Source organism: Sinocyclocheilus anshuiensis, unplaced genomic scaffold, assembly GCF_001515605.1.
Source record: "Sinocyclocheilus anshuiensis isolate Anshui unplaced genomic scaffold, SAMN03320099.WGS_v1.1 scaffold763, whole genome shotgun sequence".
NCBI classification, from domain to species: Eukaryota; Metazoa; Chordata; class Actinopteri; order Cypriniformes; family Cyprinidae; genus Sinocyclocheilus; species Sinocyclocheilus anshuiensis.
Genome location: NW_015548255.1, coordinates 559,073 through 575,712, shown reverse-complemented (window position 1 = coordinate 575,712; position 16,640 = coordinate 559,073). Strand labels below are relative to the sequence as shown.

The window sequence follows — 16,640 nt, the reverse complement described above, 5'->3', positions numbered from 1 at the left end:
TGAAAAAAAAAAAAAAAAAAGGTGTCGCCCCATATTAAGCCGTGGCAGCTACACACACCTGCACAAATCAAATGATCTTGTGATACTGAGCAGCCTCTGTATACATGCATATTTCCACACATGCCTCTAAAGAAAATCTATTACGTCTCTCAGAAACACACACACTCCCATGCTGCACGGGGCAGTTTGGAAAATAAAAACAACTGTCGTGGTTGCCTCGGTTCTCACTGATGACTGAACGTCAGTTAACACTGCTCCATACAAGTCCTCTTAGAAAACGATCAGTGTCACACTCGCTCCCTCGCAGCTGAACTCCAGAAAGGCGCTTTGATGATAATTATGATCATGACAGATCGTCAAGCTCCAGATAATATGTGATTTAAAAAAGGAGGAAGAAAAAAAAACAATATGGGAAAAAAGCTTAAATTGCTGGGGTCTTTGTTAAGCCACTCATTTGGGTCACATTTTGGCACAGAAAATTGCAGGTGGCTCACATGCCAGACAATCACACACAGTGTAATTGATTCAATATTAATTGGATGCCCCTGATATGCATATGGCTGTAGCAGTCAATGTAAATCAGGGGCATCCAATTAATATTGAATCAATTACACTGTGTGTGATTGTCTGGCATGTGAGCCACCTGCAATTTTTTTGAGGGGGCCTTACTAGGACTGAGACACTCTCCTCTCCCATGCAGTGATTTGATACAGTCATAATTTATTTATTTAATTTTTAATTCCTAAATGAGATTTTGAATCCTCTCATTTCTTGAAAATGGCAAAAGAAATTAGACAGGTTGACACAAAAGTGTCTTGTTGAATTAATGTTGTTCCCAGAGCTTTGAATACACTCTGTTGATATAATCGGCTTCATGTCCTTTGCTGCACAATATAAGATGTCTGATGAAATGTAAAAATTATGCAGAGTAACATCCTATGATCTTCTGTTTCGCAACGCGTTGTCCAAAAACATGTCGATGGAACAGATTGAATTTGCTTTGGCTCGCGATATGGGGCCATTTGGAGCTCAGAACTTTTTTAAAACATTTTATCAAGCGCTTTTCAAGAAATGAGAGGATTCAAAATCTCATTTAGGAATTAAAAATTAAATAAATAAATTATGACTGTATCAAATCACTGCATGGGAGAGGAGAGTGTCTCAGTCCTAGTAAGGCCCCCTCACCAGGATACATTGTGCTATTTGGGGTAACACACAGTCACACACGTGTGTATTGCCACTTTCTATGCTCACACAGCAAATCCATTCCTCTGTGGCAGTTACTGCCTTTTCTCACACTGAGCAGCTCTATATGGAAATGGAGTTGTTGCATCACACATACCAATTTCCTTATTTGGTCGTCTGAACTATAGCCTAATGATCTGTCTTAAAAATAAATTAAATAAATAATAACAATTAAATGATAAAATAAAAATAAAAAAATATAAACAATGAATACAAAATAAAAAATAAACAAATAAAAGTTCATAATAAAATAATATTTACAAAATTAATAAATAGAAAGATATGTAGAAAACAGAATAAAAATGTTATATATATATATAGGCCTATATACATTTTTATCATTATACATTTTTATCATTATACATTATACAATACATATTATTTTAACTTAAAAGCATTGAACTATCACCTTTTCTTCAACCTTACAATTGTGTGATGTTCTAGACCACCTCTAACCCAGGTACACACACACACACACACACTCTCTCTCTCTCTCTCCCTCAAATTATTATGGTTTATACAATCATGGTAAGCTGCAGTCATAACTAACCTTGAATATGTTATGTCTGAAATTGTCTATAATATGGCTAATTAATATCTCTTCCCTGTCTGACCTGCCATGCAGCAGATTCAGTAACATGCTGAGAAGCTGTTATGGACCTTCCCACAAAATTGTTTTAAAAAAATAATAATAATAACAAGCACACATAATACCAGTGACCCAACGCTATCAGCTGAACCCTGATACATTATGATGTAAATGAGTTTAATAACCCAGTTTAGCAGCTGACAGAAACAAGAGACGTGTGCGATAGCCAGCTCGCATAAAGGTTGTATAATTTGTGCTGAAACTGCATCAACATGCTTAAAACAAGGAGGGCAAGCAGACACAAATGACCTGCTTGATCAGCCTCCATATCTGATCAAATTTAAATGTACTATAGCACAAAAGTGTGTTCCACAGCAGATTATTGTAAACATTTATATGCACACAAACTAGGAGGCTTCGTTTTCTGTATCTCAAACTATGCAAGTGGGAACTGTTGGAAAACAACTTGATACTTGAACTCAGCAGACGATAATTAGCCCAGAGCAAAGGGTCAAGTCCAAATGACTGTTGATGGGGCTAACCAGACCCAGACGCTTCCTGGAACCTGATCTTTGAGGCAGGCCAGAGAATGGCCAAACGTAAAGCCAGGCCAGAAAAACAGACTGGAAAGTCTCACTCTCACATTTTCTATATTTAAAAAAACAGCCACTCTAAATCGCCCCACCAGCACAAGACACTCATGGACACATAATAACACACCGACAACTTAAAGCAGTTCATTTCACTTAACGTTCAGCTTAAGCAAGATTAGACTTACGCTACTCTAAGATTCCAGGGTTGTCTATATTTTAAGCTGTTTACAGTGGAAATTAGGGACTATCTTTTTTATGACTGTATTTTCCGTGTTTTATATAGTGCATAAAGTCAAACGCTAATTAAAATGCACATCCACAAAACTAAAACAAATAATTAGCGTTGTGTTATTGTTTCCTGACAAACCAAAATAACCGAATGGCCTTCCATTTCTTTCTTTTTTTGACAGAAAGTGAAAATGTGAAGGCATGCATTTATACGGATAAGATGTGCCTATGCAAGTACCCACAACGAAATCAAGATACATCTGTCGAGACCACATGAGAGAGGCTGTGTAGCACAGAGAGGCATTTCCCATGAGCCTGTGGACACACACCGAGGGGGATGGCTTCTCCTGTCACAGCAAGGACTCCTCGAACCGCCCCTCCAGTGCCAAAATTTCTCCCCCTCTATCCCACTTTTTTTTCTCCCAGTAGGGATGAGCAGTCCACCATGCCATAAAGAACACACCCTTTGCACTCTACTTCAACAAATCTACAACTTTTAAGTCACAGTCTGCCACTTTGTGTCTCATTTGATTACCATGGAGAGTGAACGACAAGTTACCAGAGAAAAAGGATTTGAAACACAAAGTGCAAATGTGCTAAACCGAAGCATGCAGTCGGTGGTGGGAACGTGTGATCTACGGTTCGAATCTGAGCTTAATTATCCAAATCCCACAGAGTCCATCTGAAGGAGATCCTTGATTCCAAGCAGCGATGATCTTGAGATAATAAATCAGATTTGAAATGCTTTTTTGTTTTTTAATCTTTGTACTCTATGAAGTAATGCCGGTTCCTCTTTTGGTCTTCGTAATGGCTTCTCACTCTGAGGTTTGATTGAATATACCCCCCTTCCCCTTCCTGCCCCACAGCTTTTAAATATTCAGCACTCTGATACGTCTCCAGAGCTGTGAATGAGACGACCCACTGAGAAAGGACATGTGTCTACGATATGCGGCCCACACAACAACTCGGCTCCACCACAAATGTTCCTCACACAAATACACGCACAGCCCTTCTATAGTTAACGGAAAAATCACATGAGATGAAGTTACCTGTAATGTTTTCCTGTTTGGGACAGATTCCTCGAGAAGACGTCGATAAGCAGTCATCATCCTCTGGCGTGACCTGGACGCCCACCTCCACGGGGTTGGAGGCTCTCCTCAGCTCACCGTGCGAGGGTGATGGGGGCTTATCCACTGCTTTGTCCATGCACAAAGTGCCACTGCACTGCTTCCTTTTGTGTTCAATGAAAATAAGGATGTCTCCCAAAGGGAAGTTCATCTGACACTGGCCACAGGTGAGCAGGTCCTGGTCTCCCTCTGGAGCTACCTGTACCAGCCCGCGCTGTTCCTGCCTCTCCTCCGAGACCACGGCAGACAGGGGCTCGGCTGCACGCAGGAAGAATCCATATGCGACACAGAGGGAATGAAAAGCAGAGCGAATATTAGAGACTGGGTGCTGTAATGAATGCAGTCAAGACGAGGGAGCACATAACAGGATAAACAACAAGAACACACATTTTATGTTAATCCACCACTTTAATTTAGTTTTTAATTTCGTTTTATTTTCACATTTATCTTTTTAATTTCAGATCCATAATTACCTTACAAGATATAAATAATAATAATAATAATAAACATTAAATAAATCTATTAGTCATTGTCAGTTAAACTTCAGTGAACAAGCCTAAAAACATCATATTCACATAACTAATAGCAAGGGCTTGACATCTTATTAACATATAATTTATTATGATATAAGAGTAAAAGTATTGCTTTGGTGCATTAGCATCTGTGTCTAAAGCTACAGTAAATTAATCTCAGTCTGACTCTTTGTTTCACTCAACCATACACACATCTGGATCATGAAATGACTGCATGGACAGCACGTGAAGATATCCAGAAAACCCAACACAAGTCACAGCTGCAGCAATAAATGCTTCACACAATAGGGACTATTAGCTTCTTTCTTTTTTTTCCCCCCTCACGATAAAGTTAACTGTAAGGTTCACACACACACACACATACAGACACATAAGCAGGCATTTTTATAATGGTTGTTTAGTGAAATCTTTTGCGCAGAGGTTACACTAGCTTCCTAATGGATAAGAATCTTGACCTTCTTTATAAGCTGCCAATTTCATGCTTTAATGAACCTAAAGCCACAGAGAATCAAAAAATAGATTTTAATTTTAGTGTGTGATGATTGGTACAGATTTTGATAAAAAGGTGTTAGGATCATGTGCAGGGCGGTTAAATTTACTTCAGCCCAGTCTGGGGCAGATATTGAGGGGCAGATGTGGAGTATTTCCCAGACGTGCTTATGAGGAAAATATCCGACACATTTGCACATGGAGAACAATAACGAAGTGTGATAAATTTCCCTTCTATATGTAGTAGCTACTGCTTTTCGCTATTACGTAGTTTTTGTTGTTGTTTTTCGAGATTAAATGCTCGCCATGCAAATAACTAATAGAAAGCCTACTCGATTTAAAGTGAAGTATTTTAGATCTGATTCCTAGATACAGGGTGATTCATAGTGATATTGATTCGTAATGATAACTGCTGTAGAACTTCCAGTTAGGTGTGATTGTGATAAAACAGAGATAATCGATATATGCAAAACTTCAGTCATGATTTAAGAATGAAACCGAGCGAGAACATATAAAGTTGGTGACATATATATTTCAGCTGCAATAAAATACGTTACATTAAAACAACAGCTTGTATTCAACACTTCAGTTAGCTATAACAATTATATTATGTAGGCCTACTTATTTTACTATCGCAGCTAATATCCGCACATATGCATATTTTTGAATTATATTACATAAACTTTACACGACTGACCATGTATAAATAAATTGTGTGTATATATATATATATATATATATATATATATATATATGTTGCAAAAGAATATTCGACAGTCTAGATCATTCAAAAACAAAATTAAGTTTGCTCAGAATGTGTGAAAGCTGTATCACATTGAGTTTTCCCAATTGCTTTAAATTCCACTACAATCAGCGCTGGCATTAACAACTATATTGAATTTAAAACTTTTTTTTTTTTAGAATAGTTTTAGAGATTTAAAATCCATTCAAGTGTCTAAAAACAAAAGCAGCTTATTACCAAAAAATATGATGATAATATTTTCAAATAGCTCTCCTCAGAAAAGTAGCTATGTGTGTGTAGCCTATGAACGTGAACATTTAGGCTAAAGCTGGTTTTCAATAAAGTAATTTTTAAAAGTTTGTAATAACAGCTTCTTCGTTAGAATGTCTCTTTCACTTTAAACAATAACTGCCTTCTGTGTAATTATGAATTAGATGACAAAGTCTATCAAGATAATAGCCTACTTGGTCTTGCCTGAACATCCTTTGCTAGTTTACTTGATCTATTACAGAATAAAGGTATTAAAAATTATACATTTCATGCCAGGTCAGGACGGGGTAAAAAAAAACTGCCACAAGTTCATATACAATACGTTTCGCTCTTGCTAACATATGGTCAAATATAGATAAAGATAGCTGTGAAACTGATCGGGTTAGAGTCTAGTTTATGATCGTCGTCTGCCCCCTAGCGGTGGATTTCTGACACGAACAGCAGCGAACACACGGAGAAACCCGCGCTAAGATCCCACAGCCTGTGTGTGGAAACCCAATAATGTTACACGATACTTTACAATGTTACAACAACTCGGGATTTGTGTCAAACATGTTTATCTAATAAAACGCGAACTAATGCTTTTGTAGCTTTACGTTTGAGATATCAAAAGATATCTAACAGACAAAAAGACAAGAGCTAAAATGTTTACGTTTCGTCGTGCTCCTGGCAATATTTCAGGTCCATAAAATACGAAGCACACTTTATTTACAAAAAAATGCAACCTACCACAGTCCTTCAAGGCATATTTAGAGTAAATAATAATAATAATAATTCGAATGATAATTCGGAGAACAGTAGTAGCTATGAATGTGTGCATACAAAAAGAGCAAAACTGACTGGTTTTCTTGACACACTTGTATCTAAATAGTTGCATTACATTTAGGTTTCGTCTTACCTTTGTCACCGACATTTAAGACAAAAATCAGGCCTACGTGAAATCGAATTTATCCTTGTACAAATGCACACAAAACGGCAAAGAGCGTAGCGTAAAATCGTCTCCTATTGCTTTTAAGCGAAAGCCCATACGAGTCGATCAGAATCGCGTTTTGCTTCAAATGTAAGAAAAGCTTGAGTTTAGAATTCAAATAGATTTTAAATGCAGATGCCTTGCTCTGCATTGTTAGCCTCACACAGGCGACTATCGTGCTCTATTTGCTGGCAGTGGGTATACGCGCACGCGGCGCTTGTAAACAGTCGGACACGAGATTTTTCCCAATCAAAATTTACTTCCACTCTTTGAAAATCTTCCAAAAATAGTGCAAGAGGGGGGAAATCCTGCCCAGAATCACAGACAGACAGCGTTACGGGACATTCCACGAGATGTGAGCGTAAATAAGCGAGCGAAAGCACGCCTGCATATACCCACCACAGTCCGGTATATGTGAGCGCTTGCTCTTAAGTGGTCAAGGCGACTAGGGCACGAGAGCCAAGACATATGCGCCTAAACACAGATCCAGCATGAACTTCTCCAAGTATAGCGATGGAAAGCAAACTTTTGTGGCATTTCGGCGGACGAGGGTGCGCGTAAAGGCATTGCAGAGATAACTTTTGTGGCATTTCGGCGGACGAGGGTGCGCATAAAGGCATTTCAGAGATGGGAACGCTCTCTTCACTAAAGTCCACTTGATCTGCGCTGTCCAGTGTCCAGTGTGTCTTCACTGAGAATTACGCTCCTCTCCAGCAACTCAACACTACAGAACGGAGCCAAAATCAGGTAAAGCGAACGGGCACAACATATATTTGTCTTTACTTACGCGAAAAATCCCGTTTGCTTAAGTGTTGGGGTTTGCCTTGCTTGCGGCGAGACATGGTGGTTGGTGGTGGCTTTCAGCTCGGTTCACATCGGGAGAGCCGGGTTAGAAGGGAGACTCCAGAGAAAATATCTTCATCAATGCCTTTGACATCCAAAATAAATTAGAAATAATACAAAGATGGCGCAGGGAAGATGGATTGTGGGATAGCCGTCATGGCTTTTTTGAAAAGAGAGAGAGAGATGAAAAAATGGCAAAAGCCCCCCTGAGCTGCAAGTTCAAGTGCGGACGTGACGTCCCTGCGAACTTGAACGTCAGGAGATGGATGGACACAGACATACTGAACATGGGCAGGGCAAAGCCGTGGAGTGGGAGGAGGGAGTGGAAATAGCAAAACCAATGGACACTCATTAGGGGCTGGACATGAAAAATAGACCCGAAGAAGCCAATGGACAGAAAGATCAGGGGGCCGGACAAGATGCGAGAGAGAGAGAGAGCGAGAGACACGCACACACAGAAAGAGAGAGAGAGGGGAGATATGTTTAATGAAAGCAATGTGCGCTGCGGCGTGTGTGTGTGCGCGCTGGGGGTGGACGCAGGAAAACAGAGCACGAAAAGCCAATGGACAGGAGATTCAAGGGGGCCGGACATGCTATATATACAAAGAGAGGAGGAGAGGAACCTCGCATATAAGGTTTCGTAGTGGACACTGATGGTGTTTCAAACACAGCCACTCGACTCCTGGTCAAACGGTCAGTCAGAGGTAGCGCGCAAGCTGCTTCTCGGCGAGACACACGGTCGGGTTGCATGAACAGGACAGACAGGTTCCGAGCCGGGTCATGTGGGTTCAACCACCGCGTGCGCTGCCACATTCCTCCAGAACAGATAGAAACTTAAGGGACATCACATAGAGCAGGATAGGATACTCGCTCGCGCGCTTTACAAGCGATGTAGGTAGGACTTAAATACTACAAGAGTGCAATTGTAAAAATATAACAACACACTGACGAATAGATTTGTGGGAGCAGCCCACTAGAAAGAAAGGGGCCGGGGTAATAACTTTCAGATGTGTTCAGATTATAGAGAATGGCGACTGGGAGGAGGAGGGAGGGTGTCAGTAAACCGCCGCGTGGATTTAGAAATATAAAGATGCTGTAAACAGCGCCGATGCATTCGAAATTAAAGAGACATGAAGCATAACCGAACGCGATGACAAGCTAGTTCAATGCACGAGGTGGGAGGAAGAGAGAGACACCCCTGAGAACTAGTAGAAGTACGACTAGACTATAGCGACTGTTCCAGAGACTCAAAGCAGAGGCTGCGTGAACAAGTGAAAGTCTGCGGGGAAAAGGCACAATTCAATAGGGAACCGATCGGAATTGAAGTCGAATGCTGGAGATAATACGTGACCCGTGAGCAAGCGAGCGAGCGAGTGAGTGAAACTGCTTTGCAGGCTTATACACTGACATCTTTGTTTCTGGACCAAGGCTGATCGCTGTGCTGGTGCGTGTGTGGGTATTTTTTTTTCAGCGCGAGGTGTCAGATCTTTACGCGAAAGTTGAGTCAGGTTTGCGCTGGGTAAAAAGGTCAACTCTGCGCGAGTGCTATCTGGGAATGCCAATGGATTCGCTCGACTGTACCACACTGACTGTGTCGATGCTTTTCAGGTCATTGTTCTCAACAATATATGATTAAAAGCACCGTATCGATCTGACGGTATATAAAGCCTTTGATTTCGTTTCAATGCAGCGCAATATTCTCCACCATGCACAAAGGGAGCTAGATACATTTAAAGCACTTTTAAGAGTACAGCGCGTAAATTATGTAATTCTTTAAAAAGCATATAATAACAATAAAGTGCTTTAAGCAAAGAACAATATTCAAAGAAGCATGTAGGGTTCTTGGGTTGGCTATATGATTATCTGAATATTATAAAAGCTAATTCAGATCATTGCTTTGAGGCTCTTTAAAGCACCAGCATAAACTGGTTTCTGGATAATAAAAAGTAACCATAGAAGGTTATCATACAGAATCAAGCTGTAAAACACATTTTGGCTCTAATTAGGACTTTTATTTTTAAGCGTCTAATATTTCTGCGATCGTGCAGGGTGATTGACAGAAATACACCACGGATTCATTTAGGACCTCTCGAGAGGGAATGTGCTCTGCAGTTCAGGCATACCACAGAAAGATTGCATTGTTTAACCTCGCTCGAAATATTTCCAAGTGTGAAAAAATAACGTTGTTTAAAAAAGTAGTGAGGTTAGCTGTAGTCGGAAACTGTGATTATATTGTCTGCATGCAACGATCTCTACAAAATCAAAATTAATATTTCCTTACGCGTGAATAGCAAATGCTAGTGAGGTTAGGATGCAACGTGTGGAAAAAGTGTTTGCTTTTGACTGAACGATCTTTCTGTATAGAAGCTTTCGGTGCTGGACAAATTTGGGGATGTAACACTAACCATGGCACCTGCCCACTCAGGCCATTGGCTGATAGACCGCCTTTTTTTCCACATTTTTACTTTTCTGAAAGTCTGTCCCTGTTCCAGGCGGACATTGATCAGCGCAAACGGAGCGTTTACACCTCCTTCAGGAATGGAAGCTATCAGGCAGCAACAAAACGCCGCGTACAAACCGAATTTCAATATGTAAATGACAATGCGACTGATCCCATCATAAATCAGCCAGACGTTAAATGCATCGCAAAATCCATCTCTCCAATGCACGGTCAGGCGCGCTCGCTCGTACAGAAAAAGTGCTTTTGTGTGAGAGAGTGACAGAGGAAGCGATTGGAAATGAGAGTGAGAGGAAAATGCGATGACAGATTCATGCTTAAAATAACGTTTCAGCTCAATGCGCGAGGCCCTGTGGATGACAAAAAAATCCAGATTACCAAATCTACAAAATACCATGATTGCTGCTGGTAGATCATTTTATTAAAATGCGACCTTCAAGTAAATAGTAGGGTTTCACTATTTAAAACTACCAAAAATGAATATTGGTCCATGGGTCAGAGGAGGGAAAAAAGCAAGACAGTTGAATTTCTTTTGGTCATGTGCCTGCCTTCCACGGGTAGTGGCTCAAGGAAATTGACTGACTGGCCCCTTGGGCGCATTTTAACATATGGAAATGACCGAGGGCTTATGCGATAAATCAACGCCCAACGCCCTGTTCATGCTTCACTCCTCTCATTTTCCCACTAGCTCTGGCAATTCATCAGCAGATCTGTTTTCCCGCAACTGTTGTCCAGCGCTGATGTCATGTTGAAAGAGGGGCTTTATTGGCATTTATGCTTTACCAGCGAGATTAGCACTGAGTGAAAACCCTCTCGTGCACTTTGTGTGTAAATAAGAGAGAGAGAGTGCCAGTGTGTTCGTTTATCTTTGCCTAACTTTAACTGGAAAGAGTTCTCAGTATAAAAATGGGCATTATGTGGCTTTTGTTGCAATTTCTTTATTATTACAAATAGGTTTTCCGCATGCATTCCAACGGGATAGATTTCAAGACTATTCCAATACATTACATTATCTGGCCAAATTTATTAAAACTTTTCGTTTTAGTACTCAAAGAGCACCTGTCACTCGTTATTGAGCATTTGATAAACAACGTGTCTGGTAGCAAATACTAGTACCTGTTCTAACACCAGTTTGTGTTAATTAGTGCTAAACAAACTAATAAATATGCAAAACAAAGAAAACAATTTGTGAATCCTTCTGAGTTTTATAAATTACGTTCTCGGTTCAATTTTTATTTATTATTTATTTATTTATTTATTTATATGTTATGGCTATTTTTTGTTCAATCAATTGCAACGTTCTTATTGCGCATTATTATTGCACGTTATTAATATTTGTAATTTATAAAGTGTACATTTACTTCTATATTCTCTTTAAACTTTCTTATCAAAGCGATTACAGTACAAATGAGAACTGAGGCATATTTTACTTAATCCAAATACAGTGAAAATAAAAAAGTAAACAAAAAATACTGGCCAAATATTTATTTGCCTCTTTATCTGAGTGCTTTGTTTGCCAGATGTGGCGATTTAGTATGTAAAGATCTCCATACTCTGTGGTTCACACAGTTAGTTTGTGGATGCCATATAGATAGACTTTGGACTAATTTACAGACAGATAAAGAGTGAAGGCCATACACTGGCCCTCCTGGGTGGAATTAAATCGGCCTCGTCTTGTTGCTAGTTCTAAATTAAATGGCATGCATGTGTCTCTCAGATATGGTTGTGATCATGATAGTATCCTCTTGGGACAGGATCTGTGAATCGTGTTTGAGTAATTAACCATGTAAAATTTTACTATAAAAGTGAGCATTATTATCGAAATTATTTTATCTAAGTGCATTCGCTTCCAAAACATGTTTAATTCGTACAAAAGACCCTAAAAATGAAGGACAGAAACCTCCATAAAATACATCAGTGCAAACTGTTTCACTTTGTCCAATGTCGCAAAAACGAATATGTTATTTGACACAAGAAATCAGACTGACCGTAAGATGAATTAGGCCTTTTCGTGTCGCCTGTGAAAGACTTTGACCACCTTAAGTCTACATAGGCCTATCCCACTGAATACAAGTTTTACCTCAAAGGACGGAGAGGGGCGAAATGGGAATGCTCTTAAAATCCCTGGTAAATCAAGCCTTGGCTTCTTTGAGGAATTTTAAGCTTCAGCAGTTCAGACACATTCGCGGACTGAAAATTAATATTAATGGCTAGATTTCACAATGTGGCATTATCACACTGAGCGATGGGTGGGCATGCCATCTGGGTTTTGGCAGGTATTAGATATAATCAAAGGGATTACGTCTCTGTGGGCGAAGTTATAAACGTGAGTACTGGTTCTTCTACAAAAAGCAACGGCGTGAGTGTGTTAAAGAGAAGAAAAAGAGGAGAGACGGAGAAAATCAGATTACCTGTGAGACTACATGTGGACTCATGCTGTAAGATATAAAGACTACACTTAGGCTATTGTGAGAGAGAGAAAAAGCTTTAAAAGAGCAAGTAAAATACACACACTCGATATTATTGCGTAACCGTTGTTGTATCAAGGTGACGCGCTTCACAAGTTCATGCCAGCCGGTGTACTTGTAGTAGTTATTAATCTTACATTAACAGGATGATGAATGGAAGCACACTAGGGACGCCAGTCGTTTTCTGTTGAGTTAAGGCTTAGGCTACGGTTATTTTCATGTTCATAGATTGTGTATAGAAGCTGTAGCCTAAGTTATCACTGAAAAGAGATTGCTTAAGCTATAATATAACGTAAAAACAAAAATATTTCCGTAAAGCATATTACATACATCTTCACACAGACCTATGCGTTAACCCTACAACAAACAAATGAACAACACAATTTACATCCCTGTTCTATCAGTAACCAATCCAATCCGAGTATCCAATCCAAGAATTATTTCTTCAATGTCATTGATAACCAATTGCGCTTAATCTAAATTTAGCATGAAAGGCAATATGGCAGCAATTTAAAGTATTTACTAACCCGTGACATAAAAACTCTAGTAGCCTACTTTTAAAATAGGCTAAAATACAAGCTAAAATAGGCCCTATGAAAAATATTTACATTAATGCGTTAAAATAAACGGGATAAACATGTTACAATTAATAATAGATGTTAATTATATACGCTGGATAAGAGGATAAACACTGGAGTCATTAAAGAGGTTTCTGATGTGGACAAGGAATCGCGGAGTTTGGGAGATTCAGGGAGCAAAAAGCAATGTGCCGTGCTCCAGGCTCCCTCTAGTGTTCAGAATTATGATGACAAGGAATTCCGCTAGACTTCACAAAAATGAAACGAGAGAAGTGAGTTAACCAACTTGATTTTACGACATTATAGAGCGTTAGATTAAACAAATGAGTAAAAAAATTAAAAACACGACTTTTTACAACGATATATGTTTGGGATTTAAAAATTAAATCTGGTTCTTTATTAAACCGTGAAGGCTCATATTGCTCCTACTTTTTTCTTTATCCTACTTTTTTTACAGCTGAGTTACGGGTAAAAAAAATTTGCTTGGTTGATTAATTCTATTTATTGTTTTACAATTTGTAAAAAAGACTACAAAACGCACTGCAGTGTGACGATGTATTGTGTGTGTACAGTGTACAGTGTGACGATGTACACACTGACTTTATGCAGTTTATACGTTTAAACAATTATTATTTATTTGTTCTCAATAATGATGATGAGGAAGATGATAATCATCAATAATAAGGCAACATGAAAATGAATGCAGTGCAATGAACGCTTCAGACCAAATACCTTTAAATTACAAAATTATAAATATTGTTTAATGTTTGCCTGTTTTGGACGATTTGCACGAATTGATGTGTAATGCAATTACAAAAAGGGGTTAAAGTTTAAAGAAATCTATATCTTTTACATATTTGTAGTATGCATCTTTCATTCGAAAATGTTAAATCTATGACCGGTTAAATTGTTATTTTGATGCCTCCAACGACAGCCTTAAAATGAAGCATCTCGACCAGCTCCCACTTAAACTAGCTACTGAACATGAATATGTCAATCACTAGTACTTTGTTATAGATAGAACGAAATTTCAAAAATCAGAACAAAATAAAAACAGAGATGCGGTGTATATGCAATCTCTTAGTCAGAAATATTTGGACCGAATTTCTTAGCATCCAGCAATAATTTGGCAAGCTGATTGAATTGATATCATTTCAATCAGACTGAGGAATTCTGGTGGTTATAATTGCTTCAGAACCATGGACAGCGACTCTTGCAAATGGTTCCCACAGCCACACAAACTCTGGCATTGTATAAGCTTGTCTGTAAACACGGGAGACATGCTCAGGAAACACGTTGGTTTTACGGCTCACGATACTTCAGAAAAAATGTACTTAATTGCCTTTTTACTATAGCGTGATGACCAACAATAACAATATCCTTCAATCTGACAACACACTGATTCCGATTACTAAATGCTTTCAGACTCTACATAGAGGCATGTTGCACCAGTACATTGGTTAACGGGTTTTAGGTTTATATACCTAAAAATAAACATTCAATCATCATTTTCTCACCCACATGTATTCCAAACCTTTTTTTCGGTGAAACATAATAGAGGGCATTTTGAGAAATGTCTGTGTTGTTGTTGTTGTTGTTGTTGTTGTTGTTGTTGTTGTTTTTGTTTTTTTGTTCTTACAATGAAAGTCAATGGGTACCGAAATGGTTTGGTTACCAAAATTATTCAGAATAGGCCTGTATTATTTTGTGTTCCACGGAAGAAAGAAATTCATACGGATTTAGATGACATGAGAGTGAGTGGGGTTGAATACATATTTTTTGGGTTAACTAGCCTACCTTTAAGAGTAGGAACACCTCCAGTTGTTTACCTGTTGCAAATAAATAACAGAAAAGAAAAGAAAAGGTTCTACTATATGTAGAAGTGTTGTGTTGTGTTGTCTTGTTGAAATACAGCATTAAAGACGGTGATTCCTGATATAATATTGTATTCTATTGTATTTATCTCTTTGTCGGAATTATATTCATTTTCAAACTTCACAAAGTTCTTTCTAATGTGCCATTTATTCAGTGTCACTGTTCATATGGACCTTTTATTTTCTGCTTCGAGCATTTCTTTTGTAAATGCTGTTCCGCCAATCTAAAATAAAGTGGACAGTATTAGCCAAGTGACATTTGAAAATGGTGCTAAAATATTAAAGACATAAATAAAATGTCGCTGTCCGGGTCGTTTCTTGGTCTTAAATTTGTGAAGGTATCCGATAACATAGCCTACATATTTATACAAATAAAAAAACCGCCTTAAAGTAAAAATCTATCCAATCGACTGCACTTACTGAAGCATTGGAGTAGAAAATCAGAATGTTAAAAAGATTACCAAAGTGTAACAAAAGTGTGAGAGAAAAGTGTGTCGAAACCGTGAAATATCACCCAAAATTAGAGAATGTAAATGGCACAGCAGAAAGCTTGATTAACGATGTGAAACTATATATATATATATATATATATATATATATATATATTGTAGCCTATTATATGCCTATAGGCCTATTATATATTACATTATTATTTCATTCAATTATTCTTTGAAAGATCCTGAGGTTTTGTTGAAAAATAGTTCAGAATACAAACACACAGTATAATAATAATGTAGACCGGTATATTATAGTGCCAACGCTACAAATCATAATAATTAGAACAGTAGAATAGTCAACAGTATTGGCCATACTAAAAGAACTCTCACTCAACATTTCCAGTTGCGTGTGCTGCTCATTGGAGGAGATGGTCCTCACAGCAGAACACAAGATCCAGGGGGCGTGGTTGGATCCAGATCCAACTCCTCCCACCTTACATATTCCTAAACCTACCCGTCTCCACCCCCTGATTCCAAAACCCACCCATCTCCACCCCTAAACCTACCAATCTCACCCATCTCCACCCCCTAGATGTGGATCCAACCCCGCCCCCTGGATCTTTGTTCTGCAGTGAGGGGTTACTGCATTGGAGAGCTGCTGGACGTCATCACGCCACACTACTGGCATGAAACCACTAGATGGTGCTGTGGACAAGCGATTACGCACAGCACACATATTTTTGGAATAATCTTGCCAAAAGTCTGGTTCGTGTCTAATCGATTCATTCACAACATATGCCAAAGCTCTATTACGCTTCATCAAATGGAGCAGATACAGCCTATTATAACCCTTAATGAATAGCCAAATTGTGTGTGTGTGTGTGTGTGTGTGTGTGTGCGTGCGTGTGTGCGTGCGTGCGTGTGCGGTAGTAGTAGTAGTAGCAGTAGCTATATTAAATTATTATTTTGTTTTATAAAATTATTATTATTTATCATTATTAATAATTATTAAAATTATATTAAGACAAATAAATTAGATTTAAAAAATCAAAAAGAACGTAAAACAAATCAACAATAAGATTTAAAAATAAGATTTCAAAGTAAATAAATAAATAATAATAAGTTAAATAAACGATAAAATTATATATATATATATATAATACAAATTATATTAAAATAAATAAATTAGATAAAAA

At 38.4% G+C, this 16,640-nt stretch overlaps 1 protein-coding gene across 2 annotated transcripts in view; it reads right to left on the bottom strand.

Annotated features, from left to right (window-relative positions):
• Nucleotides 1–7,855, bottom strand: part of LOC107655449 (B-cell lymphoma/leukemia 11A-like) — a 65,283-nt gene extending 57,428 nt beyond the window's left edge. For both annotated transcript variants that reach the window (XM_016442940.1, XM_016442939.1), the window contains exons 1-2: nucleotides 7,574–7,855; nucleotides 3,705–4,040 (exon numbers count right to left, since the gene is read on the bottom strand). In XM_016442940.1, the coding sequence (XP_016298426.1) occupies nucleotides 3,705–4,040; nucleotides 7,574–7,628 (391 nt within the window). In that variant the 5' untranslated portion in view covers nucleotides 7,629–7,855. The remainder of the gene's footprint in view (nucleotides 1–3,704; nucleotides 4,041–7,573) is intronic.
• Between the last annotated feature and the right edge of the window lie 8,785 nt (nucleotides 7,856–16,640).